This window comes from Syngnathus leptorhynchus, chromosome 12 (assembly GCF_054491065.1).
Source record: "Syngnathus leptorhynchus isolate UIUO chromosome 12, UIUO_Slep, whole genome shotgun sequence".
NCBI lineage: Eukaryota > Metazoa > Chordata > Actinopteri > Syngnathiformes > Syngnathidae > Syngnathus > Syngnathus leptorhynchus.
Window position 1 is genome coordinate 11503795 of NC_141206.1, and position 18950 is coordinate 11522744.

The window sequence follows — 18950 nt, forward strand, 5'->3', positions numbered from 1 at the left end:
GCGCTTTAGCCTTGTTTATTGAGGATGTAAACCGCATCTGCCGGTGCAAACCAAAAAGTCCACCGCCGGCCTCCGAGTGTGGATAAGGAAGTGTGTGTGTGTGCGTGCGTGTGCGCGTGCGTGCGTGCGTGTGTGTGGTGGGGCAAGATGCCCGGGGCTAGGCCTCGTCCGTTCCGCCGTCACCGGGCGGCGCGGCCCGGGGGCCGTCTCGTCTCGGCGGCATCCTCTCGTTGATGCGGTCCAGGCCTCGCGCCTCCTCAAAACTTTGGATCCTACGCGGCGGGGGCTTGAAGTCGTTGTCGCCGCCTGCCGGGCGACGCCCTGTGTCAGTCGAGGAACCGTAACATGCGGCGACGGGCCAACGCGGCCACGCGCTTACCTCCGGCTTCCTCCGCCTCCTCCGTGGCTGCGGCCAGAAAGACGAGTCAGACGCGCTCGGCAAAGAAAGAGAGGGCGAGCGTTAGCGGCGAGTCTCACCGCTCTGCAGCGTGCGCCGGCCTCCCGACAACACGCCAAGCGGCAACGTTCCGGACGGCGTTAAGCCTTTGAGCTGCAGCACGCTCTCGTTCTCCTCTCTGTGCACACGCACGTCAAGGAAGCCGGCCCGTCGGGCCGGAGTGAGCCTTCACACTTAAGACTGACCTGAGCACAGAGAAGACTCGGGCCATCTTCCCGATGGCACGGATCTTGTTCCGGATGACCTCCTTCCGGACAGCGGGGGCGCCGCCTGCAAGGGGAAATGCTTTGAGTCTTTTACTCCGAGGCCATTGTGAGTCGCGAGCGAGCGGCACCTTCTCCCGCGTCGTCGGCGTCAGTCATGAGCTCGTCGTCGGAGCAGATGTTCAATACGTTGACCAGCATCTCCGTCACTGGGGATGCGCCACAGATCTATTGGCTGGGGTGGGGCGGGTAGCGCGGCGGGGCGGGTGGCGCGGCGGGCCACCGCAGGGTGGGCCACCGCAGGGTGGGCCACCGCAGGGTGGGCCACCGCAGGGTGGGCCACCGCAGGGTGGGCCACCGCAGGGTGGGCCACCGCAGGGTGGGCCACCGCAGGGCGGGGTGGCGCGGCCTTCCCACTGACCTTTCTCTCCGACAAAAGGCAGCGACCACGTGAAGACGTCCATGAAGTTGGGCAGCCAGTAAGGATGCGGCGAGCAGTTGAACTGCCGGATGTTCATCACGTTGTTCTCGTACTTCAACACGGCGGCTGATGCAGAGCAAAAAGACAACTTTCCCAGCAGCGGCAGCATTGGCAGTTCCCGGGCAAAGTGGAAATGCAGGAGGCTTGCTTGGGCTCACCTTTGTTGTTGTACACGTCCAAGTAGTTTGGAGCGGAGAAGATGGTGATGAGGGACGGGAAGCCCGTCGTCTGGCTCTTCCTGTACATGCGGTAACTGACCCGGCCGTACGAGCGCACGTTAACGTACGGCGGGCGGACAACACGCGTGAGTCGGCCTCGTGGGCTCCTTACCCGGCATCCTGCGCCTCGTGCGCCCGGATGACGGACAGCAGGTTGTTGTTCATCAGGAAGTCGCAGACGGCGGCGTAGCTGCACACACACACACACACACACACACACACACACACACAGACAGGTAAGGTGGCAAGGTAAGGCTCTGCCCGCTCCTGGCGTGCCGTCCCACCACCTGTACCTTACCTGTAGAAGTAAGAGCAGCCCCTCACGCTGTTGTGACTAAAGTGGTCCCGGTTCTTCTCTGTGCCGTAGTCCTCGCCGGGGTCCGCCCACAACAGGTCACACATGGGCCCGAAGGCAGGCGGCTCTTTGAAGCGCTCCAGCTGCACGCAGAGAGGACGCGCGTTACGTGGCCGGGCCGCGGGTGAGGCTGGCCGGCCGGCCGGCCGGCACGCTGACCTTGCGAATGTCGTCCAGACTGCCGATCTCGGGACTCAGACCCCCGTGGACGCACAGAAACTGCTGGTTGAGCAAGGCCGCCAGAGGGAGGCAGTCGAAAGACTCCATGCACGCCTCGTACACACGATCCGAGTACTTCATCTTGCCTGCGCGTGCGGGGCGGTGGACACGGCCCAGGTTAAGTTGACCCCGAAAAAATGAAAATCTTTTGTAAATTACAACCACGAATAATGTATTTGTGGGGGTCACAGCTCCATTGTGTGGCGGCAAGCAATTCCATTGGTCAAACATGAGCACATTTGAGCATTGGCGGCGGCAAAAACGGACCGCGTCGCATTTAAAGATTCCCGAGCTAGCGTCAAGTAGCCCGGGATGAATCTTTGCCCAGGTCCCGCGCTCCGAGCTGCTGTCATGAGAAACACTCACACTCGTGTTTGAAGGTAAAGTACTCTGTGAGGTGGCGACATTCGTGGTTTCCCCTGAGCAGGAACAGCGTGTCCGGGTGGTTGATCTTCAGAGCCCACAGGAACAAGACGCACTGGGAAGACGGACGGGGCCCGCCGTCACCCGGGGAGACGGCCGGCCAGCGCTGCTGCTCGGCCGGCGCTTACCTCCATGCTGAAGTAGCCCCTGTCCACGTAGTCGCCCAGGAAAAGGTAGCGGGTGCTGCCGGGAGAGCCGCCCACCTCGAACAGCTTCATCAGGTCGAAGAACTGGCCGTGCACGTCGCCGCATACTAAACACACACGCGTTACAACTTGTGACAGGCGTGTGTACGTGTGATGTACGTGTGATGTACCTGTGACGGGCGCGTCCACGTCCAGCATGCAGGTCTCCTGACGCAGGATGGCGGTGGCCTCGTTGATGACGCGCAGGGCCGCCTCCTCCTCCAGGCGTCCTTCCTTCAGCAGGTGCGCCTTTAGCACCTCCACGTTCGGCTTCCCGTCCGTGTACAGCTCCGTCACCGACAGACGTGTCCCCGGTGGGTATGGCACCGCTGCGCGCGCACGCACACACACACACACACACACAAGCAAGCGCACGTTTGGTAGTTGCCAGGAAAGCGCAATTGGCTGAACGACTCAAATGCCAGGGAAGGTCATGCGATCATAGAACCCTCAACTTGACATGCTTGGAATTGACATTTGATTGAAATATTGTGGATATGAAAACAATGATGCAGTACAGGCCCAATAATTTGGCCAATTCTCTGCCAAACCCGCAGGAGTAGTGTTGCTAAAAATTCCTTTTGAAACTTTCTGTAGAGCATTCATTTCCGTGTCTGATGTCATGGCAGTTTTTAGGGTCGCATGAAACCAAGACCAAGGAATGAGACTCGCGTTAAGTCCCCTCATTTTTTTAAACCAGTAGCTGGCGTCAACCTATTTTGACGTAGCGCTCCTCTAAAGAATATATCGTTTTGAAAAAGATTTTCAAGGTGGCGACCTGAACCAGAGGACAGTTTTCTTTGACAAATGCAGATCAACTTTATGCCATTATAACATGCAGCTGGAATATTTTTTGAGCGACTCTTTCGACCCAAGCGTGTCCTGGGGCGTGTCGGTCGGTTGACGCCAGTGACGTCATAAGCGTGCGCGTAACACGGCCGTCGAGGCCAGCTCGCAGCTAGGCCATACGAATAAAGCTGTCGAAGAAGGAGACGAGGAAAATGCGGCGGTCACCTTTAACGGGCCGTTCCGTGGTGGATACTTTGGACTCTTTGGTGGACATTTTTGCGCCCAAACGAATCGAGACAACTCGGGGAACTGACGCCCAGACTAGCCGAGCGAGCCGAGGAGCTAGCCGTGGCTCCGCGCGTCTCGCCGCCGCCGCCGCACTTGGAGGCCGCCGAGGGGTGAGCCGAGCCGTGCCGAGCCGAGCTGAGACGGAGTTCAACTGGCGTCCGGGGGCGGGGAGGAGTGTGGGGGCCAGGAGGGTCCTGTACCCGATGGATTCGACGACTTCCTGATTTTGCGCCGGGTCGGGGAGGGAGCGCGTACGGCAAGCAAAAGAAAAGGGGAGGGGCTTGGCCGGCCTGCCGCCCGCGCGTTCCAACCCCCCCGTCCGCTCCGCGCTCTGCGCTTGATTGCTTTGGCCTGAACCACCACCAGCAACGAAGCCCGAGGGCCGCCATGTTGTTTCCCCCTCCGCCATGAAAGCACGTTACCAGTGCTTCCCATTCAGAGAGCGCCATCGTGTTTATCGCTTAGATGTATCTTTTGTTGTGATTGTGTATTTTTCCCTCTCTTTCTTTCTTTTTCCTTCCTTCAGCCATCCGCTTATCCTATCAAGTTTATCTCGAAATAGAAAAAGTCAATCCAAGTGACTCGCACTGCGGCAGTCATTCGTAGTCGTCCCGCTAGAGGGAGCCGGCGCGCAACCATTTTGGGCAAAGGAGCGAGCGTCACGTTGGCTTTTTGCGCATGCGTCTTTTTGCAGCGCTAACAAATGGCCTTTGTGAAAGTTGAAGGTGAAGTCCTTCGTTTTGCAAGCCCTCCTCCCATGCAGTGCGCATCACGCAAGCGCTCTCATTGGTTTGCTTCGTTGCATAGTTCAAATTGTCTTCTTGTTTCTTCACCAAGCCGTTGTCAAGTTTGAGCTTGCAAATTAGGGTTAGGCATATCGACTTGATCAGCTTTGATTCACCATTGACACCCGCGGCGGCTGTTTTCAGCAGCTGGTCAAGGACGGCGCCGCGCCGTGCGGACGTGTGCCTTTTGTTCTGTTGAACTTCAGCCTGCACACAAATATTGACGCTTTCTGCACTTTCGCCTTTTTTTTCCGGCCCATTCGACTCTTTGCTTTCTGCTCTGGGCTTTTCCGCAGAAGGCTCCCGGGGTCCGCTAAATTTCAACGGGACCTTTTCGTAGCCTACTCCAGACGTCCCGGCTGACGTTTGCTTTCTCTCGACCTTTGACCCTCCCGAAGCAGGTGCGGTGACGTCTCGATCACACGGCCGCCGGCCTCTCTCGATTGGCCGCTAGGGGCTGTCCACGTGGCGCCCGAGTGGCTCTGAAGCTGCGCGCGGCAGCGGCTGGCTCGCAGTGTGGCAAGCGGAAGCGCGCGTACACACCAGCTCGTGAAGCTGCACGTGCGTCTCCGCGGGCGGTCTGGAGACGACTTTTGACGAACAATGGACCCACACTTTGACAAGGCCACGCGTGGACGTCGGGTTACTCGAGGTCAGGTGACTTGTTTTTAATGCTGTGCGGGTGGTTTTTGGGTCCCATTCCAAAGTTGACTTGATTGGCACCGTGAGTGATTGAAGGGGGGGGGGGGGGGGGGTTGTCGTCGAGGTTAGAGGGCCGAGTCCGACTTTCAAACTTGCGTAGGAACACGTCAAGGTAAATGTACTGCAATCACTAAAACCTATATGGACATCTGCTCTTGTTAGTTGAGTTTTTATATGTGTGCAATATTGAAGCTGCTGCTTTGGCTGAGAAGGAAGTCAATGGCCATCGCATTCAAACGCTTGGTCCGAGTCGAGCTTTCGGTGTCGGGCTTTTCTGGCGTGGAGTGACGCCAACTTTGTTTTTCCCATCAAATGGACGACGGCCCCTTCAAATAGGTCATTGAAAAAGATGTGGGCTTTGGGAATTGCCAGCGGATGCCACGAGATGGTGGCAAAGCAACATTCTGAGCAAAAAAACCTATCAAAAGAAAACTGCAAATGTATTTCTCTGTACACATTTTCATGTCCGTCTCCATTTGGGTAAGCGGTTGGCAGTTTTGGTGCGGTTGTCAGCTCGACTGGGTTTGCGTTCAACAGGTCAAGCCAATGTTTTTGCCCCGTTTATTCCTCAGGGTGATGCTAAGCTGACGCACGGGCGCGCGCGCTGCCAACATGCCGACGGACATGGCGCTGCCCCTCATCCTGTCCCAGGAGGACTTTGCATGCCGGAGCAGTCCCCGAGACCAGAGCCTCGCCTCCAGAAAGAAGCGGGTGACCTTCGCGGACCACCGAGGCCTGCCCCTCACCAGTGTCAAGGTCTTCTCCCAGTTCAAGGACGCCGTCTACATTCCCGCCGGCGTCCTCCTCGCGCCGCCGCCCGACCGGGATGACGACGACGAGCTGGTCCTGGACTTCGCCCAGCCGGCGTCCGACTACGTCCTGTTCCGCCAGAGTGTGGACAGGAAGTGCGTGTGCCTGGAGAGGTGCGTGTTGAGGGAGCGGATCCTGGCGGGCACGGTCAAGGTCAAGAACTTGTCCTTCGAGAAACGCGTGGTGCTGCGCGTCACCTTCGACTCGTGGGCGAGCCACTCGGACGTGGAGTGCGCCTACGTCCGGGACTCGTACCAAAGCGCCTCCGCTGACACCTTCTCCTTCAGCCTGAGCCTGCCGCAGCTGCTGACGCCCCGACGCCACGTGGAGTTTGCCATCTGCTACCAGGTGACCGGGGCCGAGTACTGGGACAGCAACCACGGGCGCAACTACCGCATCCTCTGGGCCAAGGATAAGCGTCGGCGGGACGGCGGGCGCCGCTTCGACTCGGGCACGGGCTTGGACGCCTTCGGTAGCCTCACCTGCGGACGGGGGATCCTCCCCGAGTGGCCCAGCTACGCCAGCTATGAGAACGTGGGCCCCTACTACTGAAGCCCGAGCGAGCGAGCGAGCGAGCGGAGGTGCTGAGCCGAGAAACAAACACAGACGAAATGCTCAAAGGCTGCTTGCATGTGTGCTCGTTGAAATGAAGCAATATGGCGATGAATTTCCGAAAGGCTCCTTGATAATAAAGACGAGCTCATTGAAAGGTGTTAAGGAGAGGGTCACGTGACCGGCTCCAGATTTTGCTTCCGAATGAAATGCAAGGCGATGGATGACGTGACGGCACTTTCTGTACTTTTGGATTTGCAGTGACACGCGAAAGCCACTAGAGGTCGTGCAGAAATGCGTCCCCCAAATAACGCATGTGTCGGCTTCCCCACCTGACTCAAGCGGTCCAGTTTCGTTCAACAAAAGGCTTGTGCGATATTGAGAGCGTAGATCGACATAACGCGGGGAAGAGGATGGCGTCACGTTCTCAAAAATAACAGTCGTTAAAACATGACATAAAAATGGGCAAAGTTTATGAAGACATCCTTGCCACACGCATTGTAGAGGACGACGCCACGCACCCAAACAAACCGGACTCCAGGAAACAAATACTGAATCAAATTACTTCGGTATATGGGAAAAGGAAGCAGACTGGCTGGGGGCGGGACGGAGGCGGGAGATGATGACGTCGACCTTCTCCGCAGCAGCAGGAAAAGAGACGGGGGAAGAGAAGAGGAAGAGTATCAGAGCAGGAGCGCGTCTCGTTTGCCTGCCTGCCTGCTCGCCTGCCTGTCGCTGCCGCCGCCGCCGCCATGTCGACGCTGCGGCCGTGGCCCCTCACTTTCGTCTCTGTAAATGTTCACTTTCTCCTTCCGTGACCAAACGTCGGCAGCGCCCGCCTCGGCGACCATGAAGCCCCGCCTCCTTCCCGGTCAAGGCCTCCCCGCCGGCCGGTCGCCGCCCGCCAGCAGGTCGCTCGCGCGTTCGCTCGCACGCTGAGGGGTGACCCATGAAGACTCCGAATGAAACAAACAAGCAGCGGGGGGAAGAAGCGGAGCAGACGCGGAGCCCTCTGGACAGCAATGTGAAGGCAGCCCAGCTGTGGCGGGACGCCGCCCTCCGCTCCAGGAAGCTGCGCTACGATCTGCGCCAGCTGCCCCCCGAGCCCAAAGACGCGGCGGCGGCCACCGCCGACTTGGCCGCCGACTTGTCCCACGTGGAGGCCCTGAACCTGGGAAACAGCCTCCTGCAGGAGCTGCCCGAAGGCCTGGCGTCCAGTCTCAGCAACCTGCGCGTGCTGGTGCTACGCAGGAACCGCTTCTCCTGCGTGCCGTGCGCCGTCTTCGAGCTGAGGCAGCTGGTGGAGTTGGACCTGAGCCACAACCGGCTCCGGGCCGTGGCCGAGGGCCTGTGCCGGCTGAGCCGGCTGAAGAAACTGAGCGTGAGTCACAATAGCATTCAGCGGCTCCCCGATCGCCTGGCCGCCTTGGAGCTTCTGGAGGAACTGGACGTCAGCTTCAACCACCTCGGCGACATGCCGGCGTCCTTGCGCGGCCTGGCCCGGCTGCGCACGCTGGACGTGGACCACAACAAACTCAGCAAGTTCCCTCCCGAGATCCTCACGCTGGGCGACTTGGAAGAACTGGACTGCTCGGGGAACCAGTTTGAAGCTTTGCCGGAGGACGCGGTGAAGCTGAAGAGCATCAAGATCTTGTGGCTGAGCAGCCTCCGCTTGAAGTCCTTGCCCCACGCGCTCTGTCAGCTGCAGAACCTGGAGAGCCTGATGCTGGACGGGAACCGCCTGACCACGCTGCCGCAGGCTTTTGGCGGCCTGCGAACGCTCCGAATGGTCAACTTGTCCTCCAACCAGCTCACTGACTTCCCTGGGGCTCTTCTGGACATTTTGGGGCTGGAGGAACTCTACCTGAGCAGGAACAAACTGACTCGGGTGCCCGAGGAAATCGGGCGCTTGCAGAAGCTGGTCAACCTTTGGCTGGACAACAACGACATCGCCTACCTGCCGGCTTCATTGGTGGACCTGGTGGAGCTGGAGGAGCTGGTTCTCCAGGGCAATCAAATTGCCGTCCTTCCTGACCACTTTGGCAGGCTGTCCAAGGTGAACATCTGGAAGGTGAAGGACAACCCGCTGGTGCGGCCTCCGTACGAGGTGTGTATGAAGGGGATCCCCCACATCGCCGCGTACCAGCGGGCCGCCGCGCGCTCGCAGGTACGAGCCAGGCCCAGACTCAAAGTGGTCCTGGTGGGACGGGAGGACGCCGGGAAGACGCGACTGCGCCGGTGCCTGCTCAGCGAGAGCCAGCTCAGCGAGAGCCAGCTCAGCGAGAGCCGACGCGAGAGCCGGCTCAGCGAGAGCCGACGCGAGAGCCGGCTCGGCGAGAGCCAACGCGAGAGCCGGCTCGGCGAGAGACAACGCGAGAGCCGGCTCAGCGAGAGCCTGCTGCTCAGCGACAGTGAGAGTCAGCTCAGCGACAGCCGGGTCAGCAGTGACAACGAAGGCGTCCACGCCAGCCAGGGGATCCAAGTCAGCAGCTGGGCGGCCGAGGGCGGCCCGGCCTTCCTGGTCTACGACTTGTCGGGAAAGCCCCACCTGGACCCGCTCAAGGCCTTCTTCTTGTCCCCCTCTGCGCTCTACATCCTGGTGGTCAACCTGCAGGCCTACTCCCCGTGCAGCTTCTACAGCCACGTGGGCTACTTCCTGCACCTGCTGGGCGCCAAGGTGCCCCAAGCCGTGGTGCTGCTGGTGGGCACGCACGCCGACCTGTGCGGGGAGGTCGAGCTGGAGGAAAAGAAGCTGGACATCCATCGGCAGGTGGGCCTGCAGCAGAGGAGGGACGTCCAGGTCCTGGCCGGCTCGGCGCTCAAGGTGGAGCAGGCCTTGCAGCAGGGCTACGCCGCTCGCGCCTCCTGTCCGCACAGCCCCTTCTACGCCGTCTCTGACAGCAACCTGCGGCGGAAGAAGGCTGGCCTGCGTGCGCTTCTGGACCGCCGCCTGCAGATACTCTCCCCCTTGCTGAGCGTCAGCTGCGCCGCGCCCGGCGGCGAGCGGACAGACATCCGCCGCCTCTGCCGCAAACTGACCTCCGTGGCCCGCCATCCTGACATCTTCCCCGAGCTCTACCGGCCGCCGCCCGGGTCCTGGCGGACGCTGGAGGAGCTGCTCCGCCGGTCGCCGCAATTGTGGCTGACCCACCGCGACTCGGCGCGTCTGGGCCAGCAGGCCGGGCTGACGGGGGAAGAGCGTCTGCAAAGCGCCTTGTCCTACCTGCACCGGAGCGGGGCGTTGGTGCACTTGGAGGACAGCCCCGCCCTGAAGGACTACGTTTTTCACAATCCACCGCGCCTCCTCTCCATCCTCAATGTCTTCTTCCAGAGAGACGGGACGGGGGCCGCCGCCGGGACCCGGCAGCCCGACGAGGACGGCGAGAAGCTACAGCGCCACCTGGACGCTTTCCGTAGCCACGGCCTCCTGCCGTCCTCCGCCATTCCCCGGCTGCTGCGCCCTCTCGTCCAGACCCAGCGGGACGTGGACGCGGTCCTGGAGCTCTTGGACAAGATGGGCGTTTGCTATTGCGTCAACAAAGCCCGCGGCGGCAAGCCCCCCAAAGGCGCCACCGAACTCTGGTACAAATTCCCCGGGTACGTCCACCGAGGAGACGGAAGCCCCGAGAGCCCACCCCGAGGCGCCTTTGAGACAGAACCCGGCGGCGTGAGCCCACCCCGAGCCGCCTTTGAGACGGAACCCGCCGGCGGGAGCCCACCCCGAGGCGCCTTTGAGACGGAACCCGGCGGCGGGAGCTCGGAACCCAACGGGGGCCAGGCGCCGGCGAGCCCCCCTTTCGCCGCCGAGCGGCTGCAGATCCGCTACAGCTTCCCCTTCCTTCTCCCGCCGGGGATCTTCGCCCGCTTGGCGGCGCGCATCGACCGACACGTGGTCCGCAGGTGGGACGGGCGGCGCCGCGTCCTGGCGTACCGCGGAAAAGTCCCGGTGGTCATCAGCCACCGGCCGGCGCCACCGCAGGCCCACACCCTGTCCATCGGCAGCCGCGCCGCGCTGCCCAACATGTGGACGGCGTGGCAGGCAGTCACGCCGCTGCTGCGCGAGCTGGACGCCCTGCTGGAGGACTGGCCCGGTCTGCACTACCACAAGCACATCCTGTGCGCCAAGTGCCTGCGAAGAGGCTCGGCCAGCCCGCACGCCTTCCCCGGTAAGAACGCCACAAACGTTGCCCAGGACGACGGGCGACTTTCCCCGACCGACAGCTGCCCGACCGCCCGCTCGCGCGCTCGCTCAAACCTGAAAAGATCTGGCCACAAAAGCAACTCGGGACATTGTCGACCGAGTGACAAAAGCTGAGACCCGGACAAATCCTTTCAAGATATAAACCACCAGCCCACATTCAAACTAACGGAAGTACAAAAAAAAAAATAATAAAAAGAAAGAAACAAAACCCTAACCGTAAATCAAAAGCCACTGTCATGCAGAAGAACTTTTGAAGGTCCCAAATGATTTATCTGGGTCTCCTTGTTTTAGTTCACAGAAAGAAATTCAACAGGGGTGCGTGTGGACTTTTCAGAACCACACAGCTAAAGCATCAATCGGAGCCACGTGTCATTGACGGCAACTTAAGTCCATCCTGTTACAGCCACATGCCTTGATCCAGCGCGCGCGCACGCACGCACGCGCATGCACGCACGCTGGATTTACGTGGCACACGTGAACAGGCGCCAGAGATTTAACGTCTCATGTGAGCGCCCCATCACGCCCACTCTTGGCGTCGTCAATCATTTGAATTGGGACAGTTTGGTCCAGCATGTCAAACATGTTCACACACACACACACACACAAACACTCCCGCGGGCACACACTTTATTATGACGGCGTGTGTCCACGTTTCAGGAGAGCTTCTGTCCCAGCGGCGTCCCGAAGGCGTTAGCGAGCTGACGTGTCCCAAGAATTCTTCTGAGCGAGTTAACGTGGCTTTGGTCTACCCGCCCGCACCCACAGACATTGGCCCCCGAGTGACCCCGACGGAGACCCCGACCGACCTCGCCCGCCGGTACGATTGGCACGTTACTCTGCGACGCTCTCCTTGAGTAGTTTGTTAGCGCGTACGTTGCGACGGGTCCATTTTGTGTGGCTTTCAGGTTGTCGGTCTGCTGCGAAGGGCTCGGAGACGCTTTCTCAGGAACCTGACGCCAGAGCCTCAGACTGCTGTAAACACGCCCGGCCGGGAACGGATCGCTGCGTCACGGACGCGCTCCATGAGGCGACGCGACTATTTATTCCTCAGTTGGTGTCCAAAGATGAGCAAAATGTGTGTCATTGTGACGGAACCTCGTTGTTACCGTGGCGACACGTGACAGAGTGCCTGATGGATGACTGGCCTTTTTCATGGAAATAAAGCCTTTATTTTGCTAGACAATCAGAAGAGAGGCGTGTGAATAAAAGAAAGAAAGAAATCAATCGCCACTGAGTGACTCCAGTTTTCATGTATGTTGGGAGATGCGGCTTTTAATGGAGGGAGCGAGCAAGCGTCCTTCATCGTACGCCTGTCTATCTGGATGGTACACGCTTAAAGCCGAAGTTTGGTCCTCCATCCACCAGGGCGCGCTGCCAATTGAGCGGCGCACAAGCGCGCGGCTGTGGCTCCGCCTCTGCCTTTTCGCCCGCCTTCATTGTACGCCTACCTATCTGGATGGTACACACTTAAAGGCGAAGTTTCATCTTCCATCCACCAGGGCGCGCTGCCAATTGAGCGGCGCACAAGCGCTCGGCTGTGACTCCGCCTCTTCCTTTTCCCGTCGCGGACTAATCGGTAAGGATGACAAGCCGACCCGTCAGCACGCAATCCTTCGAAAATCTTGTACAAATCTTCTCCATCCTTCCTTATAAACGCTCTCGAAGTGTTTGAGACACGCGACTGCACCAGCCGGCTTCGCCCGTTTGTGTGAAAGGTCGGAATTCGGCGTGTATTTTGTCGTCAACGTTTGCTGAAGGTCCGCCATGTTGGCCGGCCCCGCACTCGTTTGCTTTCGCGTTCCACGTCTTTTCATTGAAGAATGCTTCTCTGTGTTTGACCGCTGTTCCTTTGTTTTTGTCTTAGAGAAAAGTGAAAATGGTCCGCTACTCCTTGGACCCCGAGAACCCCACAAAGTGTGAGTATCCCCCCCCCCCCCAATCTCCAAAGACGTGTGTGTTATTATCTGAGTCGGGAGGTGGTGCGCTGATGACCACTTAGGACACCTTTGGATTCCCATGAAAACAACCTTGCCGACTGAGCGCCATTGACTCGGCTGCACGTACATTTTGCCTATAGAGCAAAGCACACTTTGCTTACAGCAACTTTTGTCTCCTAGCATGCAAGTCGAGAGGCTCCAACCTGCGGGTCCACTTCAAGGTGAGTCATCCGCAACACCCTGGAGCACACCTTGCCTTTATGAACTCGTATAGAACTGTCCTCCGCATCTTGTCAGGCCGACAGACGGTATTACTTTCTTTCGGAAAGAGAACCTTCAGTACATCAAATGCTTGTCGTGGGCGCGGTTGGAGAACATTTGGTTAAACGAGCTCTCCCAATGATGTCTCGACTGTGTGACTTTAACAGTGGAGGCCCGTAACTGTTGGGTCGCTTTGGCTGTTTGTGGCGAGAAAGCTGCTCGATTGAGCTCGTGGCGCCGGTTCCGTTCCAATGGATGTCCATCTTGTTTGGCCGTATTTTGTCAGGCTTGTGGCTTCAGACTCGTGCTAATGTGTTGCAGAACACACGTGAGACTGCCCAGGCCATCAAAGGCATGCACATCCGCAAGGCCAACAAGTACCTGCGAGACGTGGTGGTCAAGCATCAGTGCGTCCCCTTCCGACGCTATAACGGTGGCGTGGGCCGCTGCGCTCAGGTGAGTGAGTGAGTGAGTGAGTGAGTGAGTGAGTGAGTGAGTGAGTGAGTGAGTGAGTGAGTGAGTGAGTGAGTGAGTGAGTGAGTGAGTGAGTGAGTGAGTGGAGGCTGACCATGGCGCAGGCAGGCCTCTATGATGACAGTCTTAGGACACCTTTGGATTGTCTGTGAGACAAAACTCTGTTATGCGGGGGGGCTGTCTGTCTGTCTGTATGCCTGCCTGCCGTTCTGGGTTGCTCTTCCTCAAGACTTGAACCTCCTTCAGGCCAAGCAATTCGGCTGGACGCAAGGCCGATGGCCCAAGAAGAGCGCCGAGTTTCTGCTGCACATGCTGAAGAACGCAGAGAGCAACGCTGAGCTCAAGGTCGGTGGACGCGGCGTGTTTTCGAAAGGAAGCAATTTACCCGACGTTCCTCTCGTAATACTTGTTCGACAATGCGGCGGGGCGTTGGCAGGGTCTGGACGTGGACTCGCTGGTGATCGAGCACATCCAGGTGAACAAAGCGCCCAAGATGCGGCGGCGCACGTACCGCGCCCACGGCCGCATCAACCCCTACATGAGCTCGCCGTGCCACATCGAGATGATCCTCACCGAGAAGGAACAGATCGTCCCCAAGCCCGAGGAGGAGGTGGCTCAGAAGAAGAAGGTCGGTCTGTGTCTATTTTGGGGGTGCTGGGGCAAAGTTGTGTTGCCGTGATGACTACTTAGGACACCTTTGGATTAAACGATGAAAAAAAAACTCGAAAGCTGAGCAACGCCGCAGCGTCACCCGCCGCGTAGTGTCGTAACGGCCGCAGTGTTAATTCTTGTCGTGTGTGTGCATGCAGGTGTCCCAGAAGAAGCTGAAGAAGCAGAAGTTGATGTCACGCGAGTAGCTTGCAATAAAAAGCAAACCTTCTTGTCACCGACTTCACGTGTCCATTTTATCCAGTCGCGCTCGAGTCTGCTCTTAAAAGGCCACCGGATCCCAAAATGAAAATATGGGCTTGATCTGGAGCCGAGTGTGCCGCAAAGATGGAACGAACGTGTCATGTGTCACCGAGACGGACCGGGGAACGTGTCCTGGTCCAAAATGAGTTGACCGGGAGAACTCCCAAAGACAAATGAATGTGAGCTTTCAACGTAGACGCGAGTGACCCCTGTCAAATGACATCCAATTATTTCCCGAGCTAAAATGACTCTGCAGGCGCGTCACTTCTTTTTCAATCGATCAAGCATTTGGGCTGCTTGCAGTGACGCCAGGAGGTGGACACCAGGAGGCGATCCCTGCAGGCAGGCGCTGGTTCGCAAATGTGCTTTCGGAGGACGCCGTGCATCCCCAAAGCGTGACGTTCCAGAACCAACCGCAGACTGTCTCCTTGGCCAATAGGACCGTGTCCCGGTCGGCGGCCCGGCCGGCTCGGTACGTGGCTGCCGCCGGGCACTCGGTGTCCATTTTGGAGGTCTGGCCCTTCTCCAAAGCTGCAACTCAAATTCAAATACCGCAACTCGATTGCCACGGACTCCTTCTGCAGGAGCAAACTTTTGTATTAAAACGCATCCACTCAGTCCAAAGGACAAACGGCGCAAGAGAAAGGCAAAAAACGCATCCGGACAGAAGAAAGGCATGAAAGTTCCTCATTTGCCGCTTGAGGCAACTGCTTTCGTTCACTTTCTCTTGCGGCCCAACACAGCCAGAGACCAAAAGAAAGACGTGTAGGCGGAGGGCGGGGCGGAGCGGAGCGGAGCGAACGAGGATGTAACCGGAAGCTGCTGAGGCACTCATTCGAGTTTCGCTTGCACGTGCCGCAGGAGCCTGTCTACCGTCGTGAGGATCTTCGCCCTTGATGCCTGTCTTGATGTCTCGCCGGACGTGCGTGTTGCTGTTGTTGGCTTGCGGCTGCGTTACGCCGCGTGCGGGTGAGACACGCTCTCCTTGTGTGTGTGCGTGCGCGCACGCGCGGGCGGGCGGGCATTTAGCTGCAGTCTTTTGAGCCGGGGGGGGGGATGCATCCCCGCGGAGGCAGCCCGTCAACCCTAACCGCATGCTTTCTTTGCTTTGCTCTGCGTCGTGTTCACCGCGACGTGGGACGGATGCGCGCGCGCGAGCGAGCGAAGATGTCAACACTTGCTGCGGCGAGCGTGAGCGCGATTTTGCGTGTGTTATCGAGCAGCTGTTGAGTGACTCCGGTCCACCTCGTAACAAACAATCGCAGATCCCCCACGGGTCGCATTATTGGGAACCCCTCCAGCCAGCCAGCCAGCCAGCTAGTTTCGTCACCTTGCACTGGTGGTCACCAGCCTATGTGACTGCCCATATGCAGTGGATAGAGAAAGCCTACAATCCCCGGCCAGCCAGCCAGCCCTTTTGTTCCTTTGAGTTAAGCCTCTCAAAAAGCTTCACTGCTTTTAGAGATCATCTAATTTATCTTGCGCTTGTTTTTAACACCACAAGATCCTGGCGTTTTGAACAGAGGTGTGTAAACTTTTGCATCCTCTTTTTTTTGTGTGTGTGCGTGTGTGAGCAAGATGCGAGAAAAAGCGGCGGTAAGGGTTCCGGTTGAAGCGCTTCGGCAAGTTGCGCAACCCCGGCCCGCGGCGGATAAACTTATCATTGAATTAGTGTCAACTTGGGGTCGGCGGAACACGATGCCTTGAGTGGATGGATGCATGGGCGGGTGGATAGATGAACAAGTTTGACTTGCTGTTTTCTGCAAAATCGACCGCTTCAGAGTGATCGGACGCTTTGAATTCTTGCCAATGTTTAATGTGACGTTTTCTGTTGCTATTTTATGTTTTGGTAAAGCGCCTTCTGACTGCGAAGCTACATCAATTCCCATTTCTATTCCAATGTGCACGTGCGGCTAACTAAGCGTGTGCACGTGGCTCTTCATCAGATCTGAGTGGAGAGAGAATGACTAAATGATGTTTAATTAGCACATCATTCACATAATGACAATCCTGTGCTGATTTTGGGCTTCTGAACCAAAATAGCTGCACAGTACATTTTCAAGAAAATCTCATATGAGCCCAAACGCACACGCGTTGCTGACTCGCGAGTCTGAAGCAGGCTCACGACTCACGAGCGCGCGCACACACTTTGGCCACCCGCATCTTCATTTCCCCTTAATCGGGAACATTGCACGCACTGAAAGTGAGATGAATTCTTTTCAAAATCCTCAGCTAGCAGACACAAGGACACACACACACACACACACCCAGAGAGAGTCACAACACAGCAAATCTTTGCCAGCGTAATCCTCCAGAGGATTAAAACGTATGACGATGGCAAACTACTTTCACTTGTAGCGCGGTGGCTCTGCTGCGTGAAAGGCTCTTTTGGTCCCTTCAGAAACGTCCGGCTGCTCGGCGACCTTCCAGCAGCCCGAAGGTTACATCGACTCGTCAGAGGCGCTTCCCCCGGCCGGCCGTGTAAGCTGCACATACACCATCAGCGTCTACGCGGGCTACGGCGTGGAGCTGCAGGTACGTGACACGTGGCGGTGACGCAGCCGGTCCCGGCTGTCCCGATACTTTTGTGCCTCCCTGCCTTTGCGCCTTCAGGTGAAGAGCGTCAACTTGTCGGACGGCGAACTGCTGTCCATCCGGGGTGTGGCCGAGGGCGGGGCCTGGCTGCTGCTGGCCAATCAGACCCTGCTGGTGGAGGGTCAAGTCATCCGCAGCCCCAGCAACACGCTCGCCGTCTTCTTCAGCTCGCCGCGCGACGCCGTCGGCTCCTTCCTGCTGCACTACCAGAGTAGGTGCCGTTTGCGTCGGCTCTCGACATCTCGTCCCGACTTTGCCATTTCCTGTCATGCCTCCTGCGTGCGCAAGGAGGCATGACAGGAAATGGTAGCAGAGTCGCTAAGGCGCGGGGCGAGAGAAGAGAGGGAGGACCTATGTGGCCAATTATCCTCTTTTGCTGCTGCTGCTGCTGCTGCTGCTGCTGTAAAAAGCAAATGCGAGCGAGCCACGGTGTCCTAGCTGTCAGCACGAGAAACGTCGAGGCTAACGCTTTGGGTGGCTTTTCTCTTCCATGTTGTGTGCCATGCCAGTCTTCCGCCTGAGTTGCTCACTCCCCAAGCGGCCCCACTTCGGGGAGGTGTCCGTGTTGGACCTGTTGCCCGGCGGCACCGCCCGCTTCCACTGCCACATGGGCTACCATCTGCAGGGGCGAGCGCTGCTCACATGCGTCAACGCCTCACGGCCGGCGTGGAGCGGCAAGGAGCCCTCCTGCAGAGGTGGGTGGCGCCCCCGCCCAGGATGCCCCGCCCCTTCCCATGTGTCGCCACCGCCACGGCGTGGCTCTTTCCAGCTCTCTGCGGCGGAACGGTGAAGAACGCCACGCTGGGCCGGGTGCTGTCCCCCTCGCCCCGCCACGCTGGGCCCGATTCCAGGCGGGAGCGCGCGTGTTCCTGGTCCCTGGAGGCCGCAGGGGAGCAGCGGCTGCACCTGCACCTGGAGCGCCTCCTGCTGGGACCCGCCGACAGGTGGGTCGGAACGGCGGCCTCCAAACGATCGTTGACCGTGCCTTCTCCCGCTCAGACTGGTTCTGCGGAGCGGCCCGGATGCCGCTTCCCCGGTGCTCTTTGACTCGGGTCGGAGCTCGCGCGTCCCCTTTGAGGGGCTGATCAGCGAGGGTCCCGCCGTCAGGATCCAGTTCTTCACAGAGCGGCCCGACCAGAACACGGGCGTTTTCGACATCCGTTACGAAGGTACGTGTCAAGACCGACGCCGGCGTTTCAGACCCACCCGGCCCCGGCGGGCCTACAGCTGACGTTGTTTGGCTTTTGTCAGTCGGGTAGTGCTCCGCTCTGCAAAGGTTTTGCTTCCCCATCCAATTCGTCCCGGGTTAGCCCACCTCTCGTCTCTTTTGCCCCGACCGACGCAGCCTTCGAGCGCGGTCGCTGCTATGAGCCCTACCTCCAGAACGGCAACTTCACCACATCGGACCCCCAGTACGGCGTGGGCGCTGTGGTCCAGTTCGCTTGCGACCCGGGTCACGCCCTGGAACAGGGACCGCCCGTCATCGAGTGCATCGGTGCCAGAGACCCTTACTGGAACGACACGGAACCGCTTTGCAAAGGTGAACGACTTGGCATCTTGCAACCAAATCTAAGCCGGCTGACACGAGCCGGCGGCCTAGAACGCCAGCGAGATAACCCAGAAAAGAACAGCCACAGCCGGCAGCGAGCGACACGAGGCAACCTGGCGACTGGGTCTGCTTTCTGCGTCAGCGCAATGCGGCGGCGACCTGAGCGGACCGGGCGGCGTCATCTTGTCGCCCAACTGGCCCGAGTGGTACGGCGAGGGTGAGGAGTGCGCGTGGAACATCCACGTCGGAGAAGACAAGCGGGTGCTCGTCGACGTGCAGCTGTGAGGGCAACGACAGCCGCCGGCGGACTGACTGACTGACGGACGGACGGACCGACAGACGGACCGCGCCGACACCAAAGCATCCCGCGATAGCGTGCATTTTCTCGAAGCTAATCCGAACGCCAGCTTCTTATCCTTCCTTCCCACGTCAGTCTCAACATCAGCCAAGGGGACTCGCTGATGGTGACGGACGGCGACGAGGACGCCGCCCGCCTGCTGGGCCGCTACTCGGGGGGTCGCGCTCCCTTCAAGCTCTTCTCCGCCACCCCTGAC

At 59.0% G+C, this 18950-nt stretch overlaps 4 protein-coding genes, 3 non-coding genes and 1 pseudogene across 12 annotated transcripts in view; 7 read left to right on the forward strand and 1 right to left on the reverse strand.

Annotated features, from left to right (window-relative positions):
• On the reverse strand, nt 1-3888 carry LOC147048606 (serine/threonine-protein phosphatase 2B catalytic subunit gamma isoform-like; annotated as a pseudogene). Its single transcript, XR_015067721.1, has 13 exons — nt 3556-3888; nt 2673-2870; nt 2300-2609; nt 1874-2019; nt 1658-1797; nt 1472-1549; nt 1300-1394; nt 1082-1207; nt 792-869; nt 643-727; nt 478-575; nt 380-406; nt 1-306 (listed from the first exon to the last, which is right to left on the reverse strand). The product of XR_015067721.1 is annotated as a serine/threonine-protein phosphatase 2B catalytic subunit gamma isoform-like (transcript).
• Nucleotides 1065-6624, forward strand: ppp1r3b (protein phosphatase 1, regulatory subunit 3B). 3 transcript variants are annotated; one of them, XM_085925773.1, is made up of 2 exons: nt 1065-5055; nt 5678-6624. In XM_085925773.1, exon 2 carries the CDS (start codon nt 5718-5720, stop codon nt 6465-6467), a length of 750 nt encoding a protein of 249 aa, XP_085781899.1. In that variant the 5' UTR covers nt 1065-5055; nt 5678-5717; the 3' UTR covers nt 6468-6624. The 3 variants fall into 3 exon arrangements, with proteins under 3 accessions (XP_085781899.1, XP_085781898.1, XP_085781900.1); XM_085925772.1 differs by having other exon boundaries at nt 1066-3728; XM_085925774.1 differs by lacking the exon at nt 1065-5055 and adding an exon at nt 5169-5585.
• A 141-nt stretch (nt 6625-6765) lies between these two features.
• mfhas1 (multifunctional ROCO family signaling regulator 1) lies at nt 6766-11925 on the forward strand. The gene is made up of 3 exons (XM_085925756.1): nt 6766-10633; nt 11326-11485; nt 11574-11925. The coding sequence occupies exons 1-3, from the start codon at nt 7417-7419 to the stop codon at nt 11620-11622; spliced, it is 3426 nt and encodes a 1141-aa protein (XP_085781882.1). The 5' UTR covers nt 6766-7416; the 3' UTR covers nt 11623-11925.
• Nucleotides 11926-12126: 201 nt separating this feature from the next.
• Nucleotides 12127-14226, forward strand: rpl17 (ribosomal protein L17). 2 transcript variants are annotated; one of them, XM_085926602.1, is made up of 7 exons: nt 12127-12244; nt 12533-12584; nt 12786-12826; nt 13188-13322; nt 13587-13685; nt 13777-13968; nt 14150-14226. In XM_085926602.1, exons 2-7 carry the CDS (start codon nt 12545-12547, stop codon nt 14195-14197), a joined length of 555 nt encoding a protein of 184 aa, XP_085782728.1. In that variant the 5' UTR covers nt 12127-12244; nt 12533-12544; the 3' UTR covers nt 14198-14226. The 2 variants fall into 2 exon arrangements, with proteins under 2 accessions (XP_085782728.1, XP_085782729.1); XM_085926603.1 differs by having other exon boundaries at nt 12234-12383.
• Nucleotides 12648-12712, forward strand: LOC147048610 (small nucleolar RNA SNORD58). Its single transcript, XR_015067841.1, has one exon. It is a non-coding gene; the product is annotated as a small nucleolar RNA SNORD58 (small nucleolar RNA).
• LOC147048611 (small nucleolar RNA SNORD58) lies at nt 13450-13515 on the forward strand. Its single transcript, XR_015067842.1, has one exon. It is a non-coding gene; the product is annotated as a small nucleolar RNA SNORD58 (small nucleolar RNA).
• LOC147048612 (small nucleolar RNA SNORD58) lies at nt 14011-14078 on the forward strand. The gene has a single exon (XR_015067840.1). It is a non-coding gene; the product is annotated as a small nucleolar RNA SNORD58 (small nucleolar RNA).
• Nucleotides 14227-14229: 3 nt separating the features above from the next.
• sez6l (seizure related 6 homolog (mouse)-like) overlaps nt 14230-18950 on the forward strand; it is a 7836-nt gene continuing 3115 nt past the window's right edge. Inside the window, exons 1-9 of one of the 2 annotated variants that reach the window (XM_085926600.1) lie at nt 14230-15221; nt 16654-16787; nt 16866-17058; nt 17357-17542; nt 17617-17791; nt 17847-18016; nt 18193-18387; nt 18479-18677; nt 18830-18950. The exon at nt 18830-18950 is cut by the window's right edge and continues 67 nt beyond it. In XM_085926600.1, coding sequence (XP_085782726.1) covers nt 15149-15221; nt 16654-16787; nt 16866-17058; nt 17357-17542; nt 17617-17791; nt 17847-18016; nt 18193-18387; nt 18479-18677; nt 18830-18950 — 1446 coding nt within the window. In that variant the 5' untranslated portion in view covers nt 14230-15148. The remainder of the gene's footprint in view (nt 15222-16653; nt 16788-16865; nt 17059-17356; nt 17543-17616; nt 17792-17846; nt 18017-18192; nt 18388-18478; nt 18678-18829) is intronic. The other variant, XM_085926601.1, reaches the window with a different exon arrangement.